Source organism: Blennius ocellaris (genome assembly GCF_963422515.1).
Source record: "Blennius ocellaris genome assembly, chromosome: 5".
In the NCBI taxonomy this organism is placed as follows: Eukaryota; Metazoa; Chordata; class Actinopteri; order Blenniiformes; family Blenniidae; genus Blennius; species Blennius ocellaris.
In genome coordinates this window covers 13,324,135-13,346,262 of record NC_137654.1, presented here as the reverse complement: position 1 = coordinate 13,346,262, position 22,128 = coordinate 13,324,135, and the positions used below count along the sequence as shown (strand labels likewise).

Genomic DNA, 22,128 nt, shown 5'->3' with positions numbered 1-22,128 from the left:
CCTCTTCTTACACTGCCATTGTGAAAACAGCCACCAGGTCAGGGGTAAAAATGTTAACAAAAAATGTAACTGGCTTAATTTTTTTATAAATGCTTTCCCGCCAAAAAAGTGGTCCAGTTTTGTGATGAGCTGAGATAAAGCAGGAACATACAGTATTTTTGGAGGACTTCACAGAAAAAGGAAAGACATTCAACAACTCGGGGCTTTTTGGAGTACAGCGGGGATTAATCCTAAATTAGAGGGATGTGAGCATTGATGGGAGACGAAGTCTGACAGTTATTACCATTACCACAGTCTGTTGGGCTGTTCAAGTCATTATTTCAGCCAAGACCCTGTGACAGGCACCGGTCCACAGCTCCCGCTCCTTATTCTCTACAATGAGAGGCCCTGAAGGAAGTGAGAGAACATGCACCGAGATCATTAACTTAAGAGCACTAAGCCACTCACATTTTTATCCATCTGTACAAGTAATCCAAATGAACCCAGCAGGCTGCCGCGCTCGCCACCGCTCGCCAAGGCCAAATCAGGCTCAGGAGGAAGCCTTTCTCAGGTCGGGCTGTTGATGGCAAAACTTCAAGGAGATGTTCATGAAAGTCATGTTCACTGCTCGGCCCAATTTACTGTGAATGTGCGCATTTATTATCAGCCCCTTGGATGTTCTTCTAAAAAAAGAGAAAGCCTCAGGATCGGCGGAGACAGGAGATGTGCAAAGCCAGAATACTTGAGTTCACTCGGAAACATTTTTGTTTCTGAGACAAAAGTAGGCTGGCGTCAAACATTCAATCTCATCAGGAGATTAGTTGTTATTTTCACTAAAAAATACTGTCTGAATATCAAGGATATGTCATTTTGATCAGTGTTCAAAGTACAGTTTGACCCATATTGATTATGACTGATCGTTTTGAACCACGGTTTCTACAAGCAAAGCGAGAATATTTCCATTACAATATCAAGCTATTCATTTAATACAGGAACCTCGCATAGCATAGGTGTTGTGGTGGTTAGCACTCTTATATCCAAGGTTTGACTCCAGTTTTCAGGACATTTCTAGGCACAAATTGCGTGTGCTCCCTGTGGACACAAGAGTTTTTCCTCATTTACTCCTCTCACACTCCAAAAGCATGAGTTTGAGGTGAATTAATGAATGTGGCTATGATTGTTTGTGAAGGACGGACCTCTTGTATAGTGTTGCGTATGTTTACTAACCTCATCCTAACAAATATATCTCCAATACATGTCATTGGAAAAAAACATCTATATTTTGAAGAGACTGTCAAATAACATTTGGACTTCATTAGCTGCTTCAATCCGATCATATTTCTTTACAAGTATGAGTACTTGTAGGTTATGTGTACTTATCAGAGAATTGAATGCTTTATAAGAAATCATTAAGTGTGTTGGCTGACACAGACTTGTAATGATGATACAATAAAATAGTAATACAATATTAAATAAGTAAACAGCATAAAATATCATATAAGTAAATAGAGTATGAACCTGTTACAACTTGACAGTGAATGAATAAATACTGACACACAGAAGGGCTTAAGAATTTCCCGCATCATTCACTAAAGCTAGATAAAATTAGATGTAACATACAATGACGAATTCAAATCCTATTATTATAAGGAAAGCATGTGCATTCATAAAAGCTGTTGAATGACTAGACTTAACCTTTTAAGATTGACATGTGATTAGTGTATGTATTTGACACACTGTTATTCTAAAATGCCTTTCAATGTTGAACAGGATTTCTTTTAAACATTTTTAGAGGAAAACTTGAGAAAGCTTGAATGGTTTCAATGTATTTTTTTCTTTTAAATATGACTAATTCCATACAAACCTGTGAAGATTGTATGCTTAATCACTCTAAAAATGTTTTTTTTTATACAACTATCATACATTTGATCCATACCCAGTTTGGTTTTTTTTAATGCAAATGAAGCCCAAAACTTTATATAAAAAAGTGCAAGGCCTGAGTCTGTAGTGGTCATTTACAACCCGACCAATAGACGTGAAAACATCATCACCGATGTCTCTCCGGCTGCCAGGGTGCTGCATCCATCTGGAGAGAGATGGCACTGCTGGCAGACACTGACAGGGTAAGACTCACTCTGGGCCTATAGCATGAAGAGATTGATGCACTTCTCAGTGGGGGGAGAACTGACATTCATTTTAATTAGGCGGGCGAAATATTGTCTCTGCGGCATGCAGCCTCCCTCGCCTCAACTTCTCATCTGACTGTGAGAAAAGAGAAGGGGCCTCCGGGGAGGAGAGACCTCCAGTACAGGTCACAAATCTGCAAATTATACCATTTCAGAATGGTCATGGTCTTACTTTGCTTTAGATGTTTGATTAACATTTAATTAACATTTGTGTGACATTTCAGATCTGAAACAAGAAAAAACAACTGGTTTTCCTCGAGGGTTGGGTCCATACGAGTGGGATCCCTGCATCAATGTAAAGCAAGTACTCAAGGAGACCTCCAAACAAGGTGGGTTCAGAAGATTGAGTCATTGTAAAAAAAAAAAAAAAGAAAGAAAAATACATTTTAATGAGCATGTGATTGGGAATAACCTTGCTAGATCTCTTTTATTCAGCAAACATCATTACAGCCTGCAGGGGCCCACAATAATCATGCAACATACACGACGCGCACAACAAACTGCACGCAAACAGCCACTTAAGGGACGTCGCATGAAAAATACACAGCAATCTATATAGTGCATACCTGTCTGTGAGCCAATTAAAACCCAAACAAGAGTCTCAGCAGCACAGAGGAGAAGCTGTACACCAACACCTTTAATAAACCCAGCCGCTAGCCATGTCACTGCTCTCCGCCTCGCACACTGTTTGTCTTCCTTCCCCTGGCACTGACATCTGAGACAGACAAAGAAATAAAAAGGTGAATAAGAGCGTGATATTTGTTGTCAAGCTCAACTTAATGAAGGCCTTGCAAGCGGCAAACACGCCTGTGCAATATTCGGAGGCGCTTTTACTGAGCCGTCAGTCAAACGTCAACAGCAACTTTCTCAAACAGATATCACCACCGTGCCACAACAGAGCAGGAACGAGATCCCTCTCTCTCATCTTTAGTTGCATCCAAACCACCCAAATGGTGGAATAGAGGCAAAGCAGCTCAGAAACCAATAGGCTGAGTGGAAAAGGCTGCGTAAAGGTTCATTCAATTTTGACGATGTAATAAAGTGATGTACAATTAGATTTGCTTAAGTATTTCTTGGTAAAAGAAAAACCCTGCAAAACTCCATATGCATACCTAATGTGTGCAGAACAGGGAAATGCCTTCAGGTGCAGTCTATTTAAGCATTTAATTTTGTTTTTAACCAATTACAAAGAACAGAATTTGATGTGAACTTACTTAAACATTTTTTTAAGAATAATTTACTTTTAATCAAGCGATAGATTATTCCACCAAAATAGGATTGAAAATTGATGGGATGTATTTTTGACAGATAATGTGTCATTATACAAAGTGAAAAGCAGCTCATTATTTGTTTTTACAGATTCCACCGAGTTTGTGCTATTTTGGTCCTTGCAGTATCACGTTAAACAAGGACATTTGGACAGTTGTACCAACGAGAGAGACAAAGCAGAACTGCAGTTTCAGCAGCACAGCAGGCCTGTCAAGTTTCGGACATGATGGCAGGTTGAGAAATTGCACATAACACTGGAGCGACCATGGCATGCTACCTACAAGTGAGGAAAAGCCACAGGAACAAGGGCGAAGGGAGCTTGTTTAACAACACTTTCTGTGCAGCCAACTTGTTTACAGGATACAGTACAAATCGAATGGTACTTCCACAACAAAGGGCTGGGTTGTTTTGGAGAGTTTAGACACAAATTCACATGAGCAATCAAGCGCACAAGACCATTCAAAGGAGTTGTAGTTTGAAACCGAAACCTTTGGAAACTCAATCACGGACTCAATACATCAAAGACTTGTTGCCTTCTAGTTTCACTGTATAATTGAATGTAAGCAATTAAATTTCTCTTTGGGTGCACATTTCTTCATCAGATATTCTGCCATCATTTTTGATTGATGAATGATTTATTGACAATATGAATATTTAAAAAAGAAAGAAATATCAGCTCTATTTCAGTGTAGTCGGGACAAAAGTGCATAAAAAACACAATGTCACACCCATTTATGTTCATCACCAGGCTTGTGCTAGACATAAACATAGCACGTCATCTTGAATTATATAAAGACACTGGACCAGTCGACAACATCAAATAACTTGTAAATAAACTTTACTTAAAATGCATATTTTCGCACTTTAGCATTCAATCTGCTTCAGATGTTCAGTATCAAACACTGCAGTGGTAAAGGCTTCCATCCAAGGGACTTGCATACCATTGAAACATGGACAAGGTAACACAGAGGGTTGAATAACCATCAGGAGGATTGGTAGTTGACCCGCTTTCTGAACTGAGTCAGTTGCTCCAAAATGATGCAGAATGCAGCCAAAACAGAATTGATTTATAGTGGCATGGACTTCTCACAAGACCTCTGAAGGTGTCATGTAATATTAGACACCTGTGAGATGATGAGATGTCAATGATTTACGATATATATCCAACCAATGTTTATAAAGATTTGGAGTAACTTGCAGCGATGAGCAATGTTTACTGTGTGACTCAGAACATCATTTTGCTGATAGGTGACATATTTCCAGGTAAAATTCACACACATGCAATGCCAAGGGATTTTGTAAGGTTCAAAGCTGGTTTAGCTCCGACTCCAATGCATTCCATTGACTTTTCATCACATGCATCACTGAGCCTTGGAAACCCATGACTCTGTTTCAGGTTCACAAGTCAACCATCTGCGGACCATTTTCGGTGGATATTGACCCCCTGTATCGACCAACAGACACTCTACTGCCATTTTCAGCATGGAGCGATCGAGTTTGCACATTGTGTGCACTTCAAGTCCAATTTTCATGCGACAGAGAGTTTGGTTGTCTTAAAAGGTGCTCAAACGCTCGCCATTTTCCTGCTTCCAACATAGTTCACTATCACAAAGAACACCGTGGCCTTCAACAGATTCTACTGTAAAAGTGATAAGTGTTTTAGTCGCACTCATTTAGTCAGTAATTTCAATGTTGTGGTTAAAAAGTGACCTTTAAGTTTGCAAAAGAATTCCCCGTTGCCCATCTGGCCTCAAACAGAAACTAAAACAACAATCATAAATGCCACTGGTTTCTTACATATTTTCTTCAATGCGCTTTATGTAGCTTTATATATCTTTTGAAAAATGGGCAGACTGCCAGATGCAGTCCTGTGTCTGCATATACTCAGATGAGAGCTTGGTAAAGGGCAAACCAGTGAGTACGTTTAAAGGTCATGCATTAATGGTTACACTTCCAGACGCTCTGTAATCGACTGTGCCACTCACTAAGCCCGACAACGGTCAAAGGTGGTGCAACAGAAAAATATCATGCACATGGCACTTCCATTACTTTCTGTTGCACTGGCTCATTTACTCAAACGGAGAGCCCGTATGAGAATGTGACGCATATCAAAAACGGTCAGCACTATTTTCCAGCAACACAAGTTTGTTGTTGTGTAACAGCTTGGGAGAGTTGCCAATTACTGTTTCAAGGATGTGATTTGTGTCTGACAGTCTCTCAGAAGCATAACAGTGGTCAGTCAGAGGATGAAATGAAGAATCTCTTCTCACTGTGTCCCTCCTGTCCCCCTCTGTCTATCCATCTATCAGCTTTGCTTCCATCTTTCTGAGGCTGTGACCTGCGAGCAGTCACTCATTCTGTGTCAGTGCTTTGGGTGGCTGCAGCTGTCTCCGTCTCCTCCCTGTCAGATGGTTTCCTGGCAAGAGGACAACACTGCGTAGGCCAGCAGCGCCTTCTTCCGCGATTTCCCCGGGACCAGCCCCCCATTAGTGATGAGCTAGTGCTTGTCATCAGAGCAAGGCAGACAACAGTAAACCCCATCATGTCGCATTACAGTACATGACTGTACTGCACGGCTCAATAGCAGTGCCAAGCTCACAGTGGTTGAGGAGAGGCAGCGATCAGCAAGCAGGAGCGGGGAAGGGATGTCTCGGATGAAGTTACGACGTGGCTAAATTGGTGATGACAGAATGTAATTAGGAGAGCCGTCATTGCCTCACGTCACTTGTCATTGACCTAAGCAGTGAGTAAATCATGTGCTGTAGAAAGGCCTCCACTCACACTACTGAGTGGATAACATAATGCACTATGTGTTATTATGGATACTGTTTTTCTCAGTTCTCAAGTAGATGAGTGTGTCAAGGAGCTGAGAGGAGGGAGCAATTAGAAGATCAAAGTATAAGACAAGTGTTACTCTTATCAATGCTCCTATGATACATTAGAGAAAGAGATCATTTTTGATGTTAGTAAATTAAACAAGAAACCAACCAATAATGTATTTCCTTGAACAAAAATACAGTGGATCTTGATTTGGCTTGATAAGTCATGATCTTATATCTTCTGCCTCTGTTAAATGATAGTGTCAGGCCACATCCACACCACGAAAAAAAAAAAAAAAAAATTCTATCCAGTCTTCTTCCAAAAAAATTCTGTCCACACGTCACTATGAACACAGCTCAACACGAGGCTTCCAGGCATGTAGTACACATGCCAGGCCTTTAGGGGTGCTGTGACTTACCAAACATACCAAAAACAGAGAAGAAGACAGAGCACACAAAGAAGATTCCTGCCTATAAACCTGTATATAACTCTTGTTCTATAGGTCTATGGCCACACTCTTCTGCCAGCATCATGTTGCTTCTGCAACTGGAGCTTGTAGTCCGTTATTGTTGTGGTTATTTGATGATATTGTGGACCGCGGTGGGCGATTACGTCATATTTTTTTCCACAGATGTTCGTCTTTGCTGATTTTGCTGTCCACACCCCCGGGGGGGTTGAATGGCACGAGCCGGGGTGTTTGAATTTCCCCACTCTGGGACCCGTGTTCAAAAAATCCTGTTTTCACGCTTCTAAAACACAGCCTCATGTGGATGATAGGCCAAAAGCGGCACGTTTAGGTTCACCGGCTTCATGGTGTGGACGGCCCCAAAGTCAAGTAAAGTCAGTACAGGTTAAGCTCTGGACTACATAACTATGGCCAAGCCAATAGTACTGAATATCGTGAATAAAGGAGTTCATTGATCGGAATACATAAACCCAAACCTATCAGTGCAGATTGGGTCTGTGAAAAGTGTGTAGCTGTTAGTTGTAATTACCATTTAAAGTCTATTAGGATGGATGAGACTCAGCTAATTAGAACCACCTCAAAAAATCTTAACTTACCTATTCACAAGTCAAAAGTTCATCCAGAGCAAAAGTCCTGATGTTATAGGAACTTTCAGATGTCATAAATATGTAACTGAAACAAAATTGATGAGAAAAAAAACAACACGTGACAAACAAACAAACAAACCTGAAGACAAATAGACAAAAATATGTTGGCACAAAAGCACAAGTTCAATTATAAATAACAAAATGACCAGCAATTGGGGATTGCCTGTCTATCTATTAACAGAATCTCTCAAGAACCCATTACATTTTGTTGATGATCAGGATCAAATCCTGGATCTGAGATTGTAACTCTACCCTTGGAGGAGGTCAGAAATCTCTTTCACTGTGTCTTTTAGTGAAATTTGTGCAACGAACACTGACTTTTTTTGTGTGACTTGTATCAAACTTATGAACACGGAGGAATTGTGATTTCAGACCGACAGTGCAAAGGTTACAAATGTGTCATCCTTTGAGTCTCATTTTTAGGAGTTGCCATTTTATGTTTCGTTCATATTGAGTCTATGGTCTGGATAATTGCAAAGTAGCATCAATGGCTGCACAATCAACTCGATAGCTTTCATTGAACTGTAAGATTATACTTTTCCATCCAATTAATACTGCATTTTAAATTACAAATCAAAAAGATAATAACTGAAAAATTATAGTAATGGGATAAAGGGGAACAATAGAACTGAGCTTATTGTCATCCCAACACTGTGCCGCTGCACAGTATCACAGCATTCAGCCCTGAGTGGAGCGACTAATTGCAACTCTTAAAAGTACTTCCACACCGCTTTTTTCCCTCAGCTTCCCCAGGTTCTTCCTCAGTAGGCGTCAAGTGATGTAGAAAAGTGGGTTGAAGTGGACATGGAAAGACAAGAGTTCCCTGTGTGCAGCCCATCAAGCTACAAGTACTGTGAGGTGTGCTGTGTAATACAATGCAGCCCTCGTGAATCAGCTAAACAGCATCAAGAAAGTGACTAGGAGAAAGAAGGAGGTAGGAAGTGGACATGGTGTATTCGACTGCAAAAGAAGTTGATTATTTGAAGTTGGTTGACCCCAGACACTCTTTGAAAGCAGCCTATCAGACACAATCCCAGTTCCGTTCCTCTCCCAAGCCTCCTTCATTTAAATTGTTATCTTCATCCCTCTGACTGCTGCTAAGGAGCATGGAAAAAGTCTGCTCTGAGGCACAGAGAAAGGGGGGGGGGGGCAAGAAGAAAGGAAGACAAGACAAAGCAAGTAACCCAATCATAACTAAAATCAAAAATAATAAAAGAGGACAAATGACGACACTGCTGGACTTTCTTTCTTCATAACTAAAGGCACCAAAGGACACTGCAATCTTGTAAAAAGGAGGCCATCCTTGCTCTTTGTCTCGCAGTGAGAAGCAGACTTCAACACAGCAACGATATGAGACATGTAGAAAGTCGAAGATCACAGGGCGATTGCCTCTGTATTGCACTGGTAATATTTATAAGAGAAGGGATTTCAGCAAAATCGTTTTTCCTCTTTTCACCCACCTTAGCTCCCTCGGAATACATCAAAACACATAATTCTATTTAATCAGAGGAAACAACAACAGCCAGGGAGACTGCAAGTTCCTGCCATGCAAGCACAAGCCCGAAAGCAAGTGATGTTGCATTACACAGCACCATCTAGTGTCGGTGTGTGAGCAGAAGGTTCAACAACATGGGAGCAATAGACAAAAGATTGAGGGCTCCATTCTATTGGAATCAATGGAAGTATCAGGGTGTTCATGTGCAGCTCCACACACAGAATCACGGGATGCTTTGGGGATTTCTTTGTACCACACAGCACCCAGCCTCCACAAGAAAGACGTTTGTCGTATCAACCTTTATGCTATTCAATCCCCGAAGGTTATTCTGTACAACAACACAATATATTGTATTGAATCACATGTTCTTGTATGTTTGTGTAATGTGTACACTATTCTATATTATTATTTATAAAATAGTCAATCGAGTCAACAATACATATAAATATGGCATTTTATTTACATCATCTACAGGTTTAAGCTTGATTGGTCATTTTTAAGTGGCTCAAGTTTTACTTCTTCCAACACTGAAACAATAATAAAAGTCCAGGCATGTACAGCAGCTGCATTTTCATAAAAAAGGGGAAAAACCATGGACTTATTTTAACTTCAACCCCGAAGCTATTTCTTAACAAACCCCTGGAGGAGAATATCTAAATTCAGTCAGTAACAAGGCAACAAATTAAATTCCAAAATATACAATTCTGGTCTCGTAACAGAGGAAGCATGTCACTTTGCTCAATTGTAGAATATTTCACTTCGTATTTTTGCCAAAAGGCCAAAGTGGAACTTGAAAACCCCCAAAATGGAGAGCTTCACTTCAACCTTATTAAAACTAAAATACACAGATCAAGTACTATTCTTCTAACAGTGTGTGAGTGACAATGATGTTATTTAATCTATTGTAAACATTTCTGAACTGCAGGTCAATGGAATTCAATGATATTTGTCATTTTAAGACAAATTGTACTCTTTGGGGGAATGTGCCACAGCTGATATTCTGCATAAACTTAATGAAATACATGGCAACAAGATGAATACAAGGTCCCCAAGGGTGTAAGAGGTTAAATATTGTGATTCCAAATAAAAGGGTAATCACACAAGGTACGCCGTAGCCGTTGTCAAGAGCTATTTTGAAAGTATTGGGATGTTTAACTGATTGATGGACTGTCTCTCCACAATTAATTAAATAGGTTTCTTCCATAGTTGGGCCTGCCTCAGGTCTGCTCCCTTTCATTTTTAAATATGCAGCCTCTGATTAAGAAACCTACTTTAGACCCATTTTAAAACACACCAATTCATCAAAAGTCCTCCAGAAACTAGGCTAAAATAAAGCCAGTTCTGGAGAGGGGCACTACGAGGTGCCCGTGCTTACCCATGCTTTTGCAACATCTTAGTTGGATTAAAGCAATGCACTTCATGTATCGGGGTGAGTGGGACTACTGTCGCTCGTCTTCAACTGGTTCAAAATGCTGCTGTATGTCTTTTAATGGGCAAAAGTAAGCATAAGCACATTTCTCCTGTTTTTCGCCTCACTCCACTGACTGCCTGTTAATTTCAGAATCTATTTTAAAATTATTTTGAATTGGTTTTAAATCAGTCCATTGTCTTGCCCCACCCTACCTTTGTGAGCTGTTACACCATAACAACCGTGACCCATTTCCCTCAGCTTAGATCAGCTGCTCCAGGTGGAGTTTAAACCCAGGCTTAAGCTCAGAGAGGATCGAGTTTCGTCAGTGGCAGCTCCTATGGAACAATCTCCCACTGCACATCAAACAGACACCTTCTTTATTTGTTTTTAAATGGATTTCTTAAAATCCACCTCTTCTCCTTGGCTTAAACCACCATTTTAAGATGTTGGCATTATTTTGTGAGCTGCTCATTCCATGTGATCTTGTTTTGCTTTTTGTTGTGCTAATATTTCTGTGTGGAGAACCTTGTGTCCCTGTGATTGTTTTAAGTGCTCTATAAATAAAGATGGATTTAATTGGATGTACACTTCTTGATTGATCTTTTGCAGGTTCGAGAAACACCAGCATTCCTCCAGATCTGGAGAATCAGACAACCTTCAACATTTCTTGGTGTCATGTGGCGTGAAGTCTTGTTGACAGTGTACAGCTGGCTGCCCTGAAGGCACACCTCGGCTCAATACAGCAAACAACACCTCAAAAGGATCACTTTTCTGACAGCTGTGACACAGTGCAGGGACACGTGTGGATACCGTCCCATCAGACTTTCCTCAGGAGCCAAAGATATCAAGCAGGGAGGTGGAGCAGTCTGATGATCCGCTGAGGAACGTTTGCAGGGGCGTGGAGGAGCCGAGTGAGATCGGTGACCCATAAACAACTGGTTCAGACATTGGATTATCATTCACAATCATCCACAGAACTTTTCACTCTCAACCAGCTAAATATCTCTCACCTCATCGAACATTCATGCCAGAGAAGGTGATGGTACTGATGTAGAATGTGGATAGAGGTGTTTTTTTTGCCACACTCTCTTGCTATTCTTGGACAGTGTAAAACAATTTACTGTCATGATCTTTTTTTTAATGTGCTAAATGGATGTTTTCAATGTGATCGCAATATGTGGTTCTTATGTTAAAGTATGATTGCATAAAGAACTCATTCGTAAAGGAAGAAAGCCCAAAAAGAGTTCATCCATCAAATGTGTTCATAAATAGTGCTTTCAAAAGAAAAGCTCAGGTGGAATCATCACTTTACCATGAATTGTCATCATGAATGTTTTGAAAAACATCAGTGATCGCAAAATACGTCGGACAGTCGGTCATTACCGATAAAAATGCCCTTGGTCCGGTTAATATCCTCTTAAAACCAGCCTCTTGTCCAAATTTCCGCTGCCACCAAAATGCGGAATGGATTTCCTGAACGGAGGCGGGTCTCAACGAGACGCGGAGTAATGAGTCAGGAAATCCATTCCACAGTTTGCAGCCAGCGAGGAGGCTATGGAAGTAGCACTGCAGCTACCCAACTTTTCATGACAACATGTCCACTGTATGGACATATTTTACACTCAAAACACCACAAAGCATCCAGGTGGATGTTTGCAAAGCTGTTGCACAGCGAGGCAGCGCTCTGCTGCCAGACGTCACCATTTTAAAACGCCAGCTCTCTGAGGATAACGGCTCTGATATCAAAACAATGAACTGCAGCTCCTCCGTGCTGTAGAAGGCGATTCACGTCTCTGTGAAGCTGCATCGTACGCCACACTAAACTCCCTGATAATAGTCAATTTGTGCTGCAATAGTGCTGGAAAGATTGCAATTTGTGCTGCATTGCTAAAGAATTTCTCCAGGGATTCATTAAGCAATTCTGAGGTTTTAAAGATAGAACTCATTTATTATGAGATGGTGACGTCATGCAGACCCCCACATTGTCCAAATTGAACAAAAATAGGTTGTGCCAGTTGTTGCCTTTTCTGACCTTATACTAATTTCAAGTTGCCTTTTGAGAGAATAGATGCATACATGTCATACATTCCTGTGGAGACGAGTTTATTACAGCCTTGTATAAAAAAAAAAAAAAATGTTCATAAAACTTTACTTCGGTCCAGTAAAAACTGTATGATTACTGGACCAGTGTCCAGTAAAAAGATTTTGGCATTTCGCAATACTTGAACATACATGGCATGCATAAAGTGAGAGATGAATGGTAAATGGATTTCACTTATATAGCACTGTTTTAACTATTTGAGCAGTGCCAAAGCTATTTACATCGATGATGAAGTTGGATTGCTGTTATGAGTGGCTCTCGGTGGTAAAACTAGCAAGTCCCAGGACTGTGCTGCAGCAGCAGCAGTAGCAGTTACAGCAGCATGTACATTTCCCCTGTTACCATGGAACCAAAGCTGGAATGCTTTCGAAAAGTTGCACCATGGGATAATTTTTCAAAAAGATGCATTTTGAGTATAAACGGATATGAACGTTTTCCGTTTTCACCTGAAAATGTTATGTAAACGATGCCTATATGTGCAGCAGACACCTGTAGATAGGTCACCAGTCAGTAAACGAGAAAACACAAAGAGACAGACAACTACACACAGTCAGACATTCATTCACACCAATGAGTAACTAACAGTCACCAGTTAACCTAAAAAAGAATTCTAAGAGCAAACCAGACCTAAACAAGGGAATTTCTACGATAACTGCTCCACAACTGTTGGCGAGGGCTGATGCAACTGAAAATCCACCAGTTATCAAATAATATCACAAAGAATAGCCTCGCTGTGGTTTATCTGGTTATTGCTATAATGAGGACACCAAGATAAATTTAGATTTCATGTCAGAATTTCCAAACAATGTGAAAGTAGTAAGAGCTCTTCTCCATTTTCAAATGTAAGTTCAACTTTCAATATCTGGTCAACTTAAATATGACTACTTTTGACAGTAGGAAAAAACCTTATGTTACTAATATGGACACGCTACTAACTCTTGTCAATGGACTGAAGTTCGTACTGCTGAAGTCCTGGTGGCCACTTTGATGATGAATAGATGACATATGAAGTCAGTATGAAGTTTGTTTTCTCTCCGAGCATGCATGGGTTTTCTTCAGATACTTCCATTCTTTCTCAAAATCCCAAAACATGCATTTGAAGCTACTATGCATCTATAAATAACCTGTCGGTGTGTATTTACCCAGTGTATAAACTGGTACGTCAGCAATGTCAAATCAGGAACAAAAATGTTAAAGAAGCACTTACCCATTGTGAGAAACTAAGAAATTGCTGATGATGGAACTCGTTTTGAGTATTTGTTGTGACCTGAAATAAACTAAACACCTAAGATTTTGGAATCCTTTCAAGGTGACATCACACGTGGAGGCATCTGGGCATCTTTTTACCAAGTCTTGAAGAAAAACCCACATTAGCATGACTTGAAATTGCTGATATTTCCAAAGTTCTGGAAAGATGCACAAAGGTCAGAGACCATGGTGTAGGTGGACCAAAAAAAATGACTTTCCAAAGCCAGAGAGCCCACGGTCACACCTACTTCCACAAAGCTTGGCCATGTATGCAGCTGAAACATACCCACTACATTCTTTATACTCAATCTTCATGCACTCTGTGATCAGCACCACAAAGACTCAATCATCCTGAATCCATTTTATAGTGACATTAGACAATGAGAACTGTCAACTCAGTGTTTTATTAATCCCCTGCGCCAACTGTCTACTGGCTCAGGTTGTCTTTCCACATTATTTTAAAATGTTTCCTCCTCTATTACTAGAACCAACCATTTGGATGGAAGTGTCCAATTTGACCTTTTGATGTTGGAGACGATTAACTGTAAAACTCAATGTCTGTCCTTCTAGTTGACGTCACATATTTCACCTTCAGACTGCACCAGTTTTGTATATAAAAATTACACCATCCAGTGCAAACACCAAGTTAAACTTTTGACTGAAAATCTTCATCAACTGTTTGATGGACTGCATTGAATTTTGGTGAAAACAATTGTGGTAAAGCCGCTGACTCTCAATCTTCTTTTTGTCAAACTTTTTTTCTAAATTCTCAGATTCATAACAATGAATCACGATATATAGCCTGCCTTTAATGCATCACCGTGTCAACGGGTTTGTGCAATGATCCCTCTCATCTATGAAAAAAAAGAAGAAGAAAAAAAGAGGAGGTGAGGGGAGCTGGGGGAGGACTGTCCATTTACAACAGCCTGATTGCCTGTCGAGTGCTTCTAAAGCTAAGGTAACAAGTGAATTAATACATAAATGCAAATGTACCATGCTGTTCTAATGACTGAGTGGCTGCTTGTTTTTCTCCAGCGTTTAATTGGTGATCTGATAACCCCTGCTTGTATAAGGGACAACACACAGTAACACAGTAAGAGAGCAGCCTTGGCATGCATTAAGTGTTTGGAGGCTTACCCACGCACATAATAACCACAGTCTTTCTGTTGTTTTTATAGACTGTTGTGTGGTGTGGTTTGAATCTGGAATTCTCTGGGAACACGTAGACCCCGTGGCTCTGTAAGCGGCAAACGTGACAGATCGCATGTACCGGTAATCAATATATGCTGGCAAGGAATTAAACGAATTCAGTTTAGAATGCAACCCCATAATATCTTCAGACATTTTAAAGTTGATCGTTGTCATGTTGACATTGCAGCTACTAGGTTCTACTAAACTCTATTCAACGAGTCTGTTGTCTATTGGCAGGATCTGTCAAAGACACCCCAGTAATAGGGTTTGTATTCTCTTTTCAAGATGATATCGATTTCAATATTTCATCTTTTTTTAATCTAACCTCGAAGACATTGAAGCCTCCTTCAAACTTCCAAAATCAAATGCCCAACAGACTCAACTGGCTTCACTGAAGAGGAATCAAAACACTTCCACTTTTGCCTGCTCGGTGGTGTTGGTATCGCCGTTCAGGCCATGAATTCCTCAAAAATGATGTATATATGTCCTTTGCTAGTAAGGATCACTTTAGTGCTGGACCACAATGATTCCATTTTCAATTCAATTTTGATTGAAGCCCAACATTTGCAGATTGGAATGATGAATCAAAGTAATGGGTTGGTGAAATGACACAGAAACCAAGATACCTATTACATACCTCTCATTTTTGACTATTGCGGACAGATATGAAGTTAAAAAAGGCATCTTACCTGATATTCCAGCGATTGTGCATAGAGTCAGTCATAAAAATATTACATTTAAAACAAAGGGACTAGTCAAATACTGTAATTTGACCTGTGTAAGGGGTTTCAGCTCTTTACAAGCACAGACTAAAATACACCTACAACACAGTGCAGTCTTATGGTTTATCAGGCAGATGCTGTTTCAAACATTTACACACATGCATGCACACGATCATACTTTTCACCATGGTTTTCCAAAGCAATACTCAATCTGCATGTAACGGAGATATATTGGCTGTTTTAGGAGGGTTGACTTAAAACGAAGGCCCCATTTCCCTGACAGTTCAAGTGAAGTTTTTGTGCTATCATTTTTAGGAAGGTTTTCTATTTACATAGCAATGTTTTAAAAAGGATATCCGATTACATGGGAATGGTCGAAACACTGAAAACAATGTAGTTGTCATGGAGGGCCACTAGTGGATGCTATTGTTTGTTTTTGTAATGGAATAATTTACACAGAACCATACGCTATAAACATTAACTACGGCAAGTACAGAGAGATTTATATGAACGGACAATGGAGCTGGATTGCTATTATGGCTGATTCTCAACTATAAAACAAGTCCCAGGAGAATATGGACTGGCAGTCATGACAGTCTCGAGGCCAACATTGTGAATTTACTACAGCCATGGTGTGCATGCCCAGCAGCAGCCTTTCAGAAAAGTGTTCCCCGGTTTCCATGGAGATAGAGGCCGGAGTTGGAGTGTTTTCAAAAAGGTTGCGTCATCCCCCCCGTTTCAACAGTTGGAGCATTTCCAAAAAATTGCATTTTCCACCGTGTCCACAAAGATGGACCATTTTCATAAACTTCAATGTTGGCAGGCATTTTCAAACAGTTGCGTTTTCAGTGGCTCCAAGCACTGATGTTTTTGCTTGTAAACTTTGTTGTGTAAATTAGCCACAGGGAAGACTCAATATCATAACTAAAACTCTGGATTTGAACTGGTTTGTTTGATCCAGCCTTCAGAACATCTCTCCATCCATATTTCTTTCAAGATTTCTCCCCATATAGAGGCCAACAATGCTGGGAGTGATTTCCCCTGGGACAGAAGAGCAACAGATGGATGAGGTGATACTCAAAGAACAAGGAAGAGGTGGTGAGAGAACAAATACAAAGTGAAGAGAAGACAGTGGGGTGTGTATAGGTGTCTTTCCTCATGCATTATTGTGGAGGTCTGTTTCAGTGCTCTGAGTTCAAAGTGAGAGGAAGTCATTCAGGTTCCTCTGCATTTAAGGAACCAGTTGATTTCAGGTTTTGCAACAGAAGAAACCACATTTCTGACTATTTGTGTATTTGTGCTCACCATGGTCTCTCGGCCGATTGGAGCAGAGAAGACATACTCCAGCTGAAAGATGATGGCTAACGACGGATGCTCGCTCAGCTTGAGCTCCAGGCTGCTTTGAAAGCCCAGTATCTGAGGGAGTGTTGAGGCAGTAGAGCTGAGGGGAGAACAAATGGTGATAAAAACATAAGAATGTTTACCTGAAATGCAGAGGCACATTTATTTATTTTCTTGGAGTTGGAGTCTGTATCTCATAGAAACGACTTCACCGTCTTGCAATCTTGACTTGCTTCCTAAATGTTCCCTTGCGCACATCAGCCTCCCGCACGCATGGTATTCATCATTCACCATTTGCATACACCATTGACGCAAGCTTAAGGTGGAAAGCACACAAGACCCTGGTATTATAATCATACAAATCTAACAACAAGCACTTCTTCAAAGACAACAAGAAAAACTGTAAAACAATAGATGCTGCTATGGTGATGATTATTGTTGTTCATAGCAACTAAGAAGAGATGTGTGTGTCTGTGCACATTTTCTCATACTATTAAGACACCATTGCAATTACCTATGTAATCATTACAGCAGTGAGCATTTGCTTTGAAACACGTAGCACAATACATTTTGATTAAGAGTGGGTGAGAATTACGACCTGGCAGTTGTATGCCCCCACCAATTAGCCACACTGAAATTGATAGTCTGTATAGACTCACAATATACAAATGTTAAAAGACTGTAAAAAACAGGCATTTGCTCTTTCCATCATTATCACTCTGTTATAAGAGGTGGAGCTTGGCGTCTTAAATTTTAATCTTTACAACTTGATCACATCATTCTAGCACCAATGTGTTCGCTACTGTTGGAGAGAAAAAAGGATCCTCTCGCATCACCGTCATTAACAAACTACTTGTGTTTTCACATTTCACCTGTTATTTGAATCATGCTTTTCCAAAAGACATATTTAATCCTGAATCATTATTTCATGAAAACTGCACAAGAACTCACGTTTCATCACCCTGAGAGGCAATTCTTAAAAAAAAAAAGTGCTCTCAGTTACAGGAAAGTGTGGAAGAAGATGCATCATTGTCCAGTGGCAGCAGGTGTGGGCTGTCATATGTTTTTGTGCGTGTGGGTGCTCAGCATCATACTCTCAACCAATTAGGTATTTTGCAGACAGCACTGTCAGCACAACCATACTCCCTCATACCCATCACAGTTAGTATCATTAGGGCAAAGCAAATGCAGACAGCAAAAAAAAAAAAAATTTGAAACATCAGAATTAGAAATATCCCACACATCCATGGCATATCAAACTTCAATATTTCCGGGACATGCCAAGTTGATCTCTTCTTTAATGTTACTGTGCAAATGGACCGAATATCTAAAAAAGCTACACACTGCATCACAACGAGCCTGAATTTTTAATGAGATTTTTGAAGATCCGTTTGGCAGGTTTAACATCTGTGTGCACGGAACAAAGCACTCAGGTGACAGGCTTAATGTGCCCACACAACGTTATTGAAATAGACACGGAACATTTCTTCACCCAAAGCAGGGCTCTCCAATGCCCCCACACCGTTCAATTAATTGAAACTGCTGGCTGTTGTTTACTGGAACTGGTCAGAGGTCTGCTTTGGAAATACCTCTGGTGATTTAATGGGTTGCAGTGGGGTGCTGGTGACAGCTGGTGTTCCTGGAGCCTCGCAAGCTGAGAAAGTATCTGAAGAGCGGTTCGTTCTCTCTCTCTCTCTCTCTCTCTCTCTCTCTCTCTCTCTCTCTCTCATTCAGCTGGTAAGAATTCATTTACAAAATGTAGAGTGGCCTTAATCCGAGACACTTGAATTTAGTTCAAACAAAATTAAGGCGCGTGCCTGTACACTGTACCCGTTGTCAGCGCCTGGATTTATTGTTCACTGCAACGGGCGGCGTAGGGTTGAAATCCTCTCACTCTGCGTCACTCTGAGTTCAGCTGCAAGTCGCAGCACCTCCTCAGCTTTGTTATATGATCCAAGCCAGACACTGATGACCTCACATTAGCATATCCACTTTGACGAGGTTAGCATTGAGCCTCGTGGCATCTCCATAAAACCCAGGGGCAAAGGAGACAGCAGTCATATCTCCTTGATTGGTTATGGAGTAGCAGCATGGACTGAAATATACAGCCCAGCTTGTTTTATGAGGGCAGAAGCCTCTATGGTAAGGCTCTGTGTGTAAATTATGAGGCTGGGGTTGGGTTAGGACATGAGTTGCTTAGGAATACAACATTTCTTCTATGAACAAGGCCAATGGACAAATTCTCAAGTCACCAATACAATAAGAATGTAATGTATTTGTTCCCTTAAAATAAGATAAAAACCCAATGACTGCATCGGGTGAAGTGGAATAAGGTTAATACAAATTGAACGTTTCTTCAATTCAACTATCTGCTGCTTAGCAAGTGATGTGTTTTTTACAAGAGAGTATCAAGGGGAGTGCTTATGATCTAGACACAATTAATTCACAGTTTACTTCAATTCTTGGCATCGTAACACTTTTTTTTTTTAACATATTTAAAATTCAACTATATACAAGATGGCATTAATAAAGGACCACTGCTACAGTCAGATGAATGCAAATATTGTGCAGGATTTCATCAACAGAAAATAAATAAATAAATAAATAAAGACCCAACATGGGAAAAATGTAAGACACAATATGGAAAGTTTGCATGTCTTCTTTTTTGCAGATCTTTCACCCAAATTGAACTCCAAGCTTCCAAGGACACATCTTTGCTGAATTTACTATATAGACATTCAATTACTTGCCTATCGGCAAAAGAAGAGTTGCCTGGAGAAGCTATTAAAACAGAGACTCTTAAAATAATATTGCAGAGCCTTTTTTTTTTCCTAACACTTGAGCTCCACTCTACTAATGTACACACTTTCCCCTCGGCTCACCTGTTCTTCAGCAGTGAGCTCTGCTTGGAGGTGCTGTCTGCTCGTCCTCTGAGCCCTGAAGCCAGCGGCTCCAGTACCACCACTTGAGGTTTGCCGAGAAAGCACCAGCCATTGTGCACACCAACATGAAGCCTCCTTTCCTGGATGATAACGGTCTTGAGTGTACTTTCTGGTCCTGTTTGTTTCTGAGAAGGAAAAGAACAACACTTTCAAAATCACCAGAAGTCCACAAGAATTTTCCTTTTATTGAAGCCATGTTTCGGGCTCCATTCCTCAGATGTAATGACAGTATTCTCCCAACCATTTCGTGGTTCTGAAAAGTGCTTTTGTCTGTTTAAGCATGGTAATGTTCCTCTGCTCGACACATCAGGTCCATAAATGACTTTCTCAATTGGCTGTAAAAGAACCTGAATAGCCTGTTTGGAGCTCTGACATCAACCCCTTTCAGGAGGAGCTGTAACATTCGCTGTCAGATGTGACCAACATCACCGATGCTGCTGTGTCCGAATGGGATCAAATTGCAGCCTGGTTATAAAATCCGGAGCAGTGGCTGCCAGACAACTCGAGGTTGTTAGCATGATAATGGAAAAGGAGACAATACATCTCCCTATAAAAACAATTAGGCAATTCATCTTCTTTTTATGCAATAGAGTCTCCCAAAGCCTTGTTTCCATTTTTTTTTTTCAGAGGGAATTCCAAGAAATCAGTGACAGCTTGCCCCAATTATCACATTGCACTATCCCCGGGTCATTCTCTACCCCGACAGCATGGCTGTCACTGGTCAAGTACTCCTCTTGCACCAATCTTGCACATTTAGGTGTACAATTAAAATGAGCGCCAGCATCCTGTCTGGTGAATACTTATTCTGCCAAGACTAAAAGAAAAAAAGTAAATCTGAATATAATATTTGAAATATTTGGCGATGGCATTATTTGAAGGAGGGTTATGATCAGGGAGATGCAGAACCATCAATTCCAGCCTTTTAATCTTGCCAATCTTGTTATAAATAGAATAAAGCTAGGTCACTCAGTATTGCAGGCAAGTGTTGAAAAGAATTGCCGTCGTATTCTATTGGCATCTTTGGCCAAACAACATACTTTTTAAATGAGAAGTAATTTTTTTTTTTTGGGGGGGGGGGCAGGCCCAAATAAAGGTGTAGTTGTTCGCACAGTCACTTCACAACAGGAAAACCATCAGGCTTGGAGGGCTTTCTGAATTTGCACATCACATTCACAGTACACAAACGTGCACTTAATATTAACAGTCACTTTAAATCGCCTGTCGGTATGATTGTGCGTGGTTGTGGTTGTCTCTCTCTTTGCCCTGTGATGAAAGGGTACAAGGTATATTTTGACTTTGTCTAAAGTCAGCTGGGATGGGCTCCAGTCCCCTTGGCACCACAAGTTGGACTAAGCAGTATGGAAACTGGACGGACGTTTAGAAAGTCAATTAGACGTGCACTGTTTTCAGCCACACTATTAACACAGGTGGGGGGATGGGAATTGTTCACCACTTACCACAGGTCTGATCTATTACTTCATTCTATAGAGTGCCATTGGGAAAAACCCTACTCTCAACATTGCCTCAGCAGTAGAGGTCATTTACACTTTAGTCTTGGGGTCGAGAACCCATTTCAGCCGACACTGGGCCATGTTCAAGGTGCACTGGTAGCACATTTCCAATTCATCACAGTGGGGAACACATACATGAAATTCTGAGTTTCCAATCAACCTCACGTTTCAATTCAGAGAGCAAGTTGAGAGAACCAGGGACTAAGTGCAGGGAGGTAATGCAAACTCTATTCAGAAAGGCCGAACCTGAAAGCAAGGCCGGGGCTTTTCATTGTTAAGAGGTAGTGCTAACCACTATTGTAAATCACGAGGCCAACCCTGAAATATGTGAACATGAGTCATTTAAAAAAAATGTTTGAGTTAGGAGAGAAAGGAAGAGTCAAACCAAACAGGCGTGTAGACAAATCGTCTGGAAGTCAACTGGCCATGGAAATGCTGAGTACCGGTAACTGCCAAACAGGAACCAATTACACTTATAAACCGAAGCGGTGCACTCAACATTTGCTGTTGAATTACTATGGAACTCAGGTTTTACTTGAATTTTCACTGGTTCGTCCCTTTGTTTCATATATATTTATTTCATGATCTTAATTACTTAAGATTATGATTCTTAATTGCTTTGTTTTAATGTATTTCTAATATGGAATTGTAAAGCACTGCGACTTGCCTCGTGTCTGAATGGTATTCTAAAAATAAATTTCCCTTGCCTGGCTTGCTTACAAATAATATTTCCCTTACGCCCCTTGGCAGCCTTTAAAAAAGGCTTTGGACCCTCTCTCCAATCTGATTTGTCTAAACA

At 40.5% G+C, this 22,128-nt stretch overlaps 1 protein-coding gene across 1 annotated transcript in view; it reads right to left on the bottom strand.

The window, feature by feature from the left end:
• The window catches only part of nphp4 (nephronophthisis 4), a gene marked incomplete at its 5' end in the record, with an annotated part of 183,363 nt that overhangs the window by 99,550 nt on the left and 61,685 nt on the right, over positions 1 to 22,128 (bottom strand). Inside the window, 2 exons of the mRNA XM_080496857.1 lie at positions 16,841 to 16,976; positions 19,759 to 19,943. Coding sequence (XP_080352983.1) covers positions 16,841 to 16,976; positions 19,759 to 19,943 — 321 coding nt within the window. The remainder of the gene's footprint in view (positions 1 to 16,840; positions 16,977 to 19,758; positions 19,944 to 22,128) is intronic.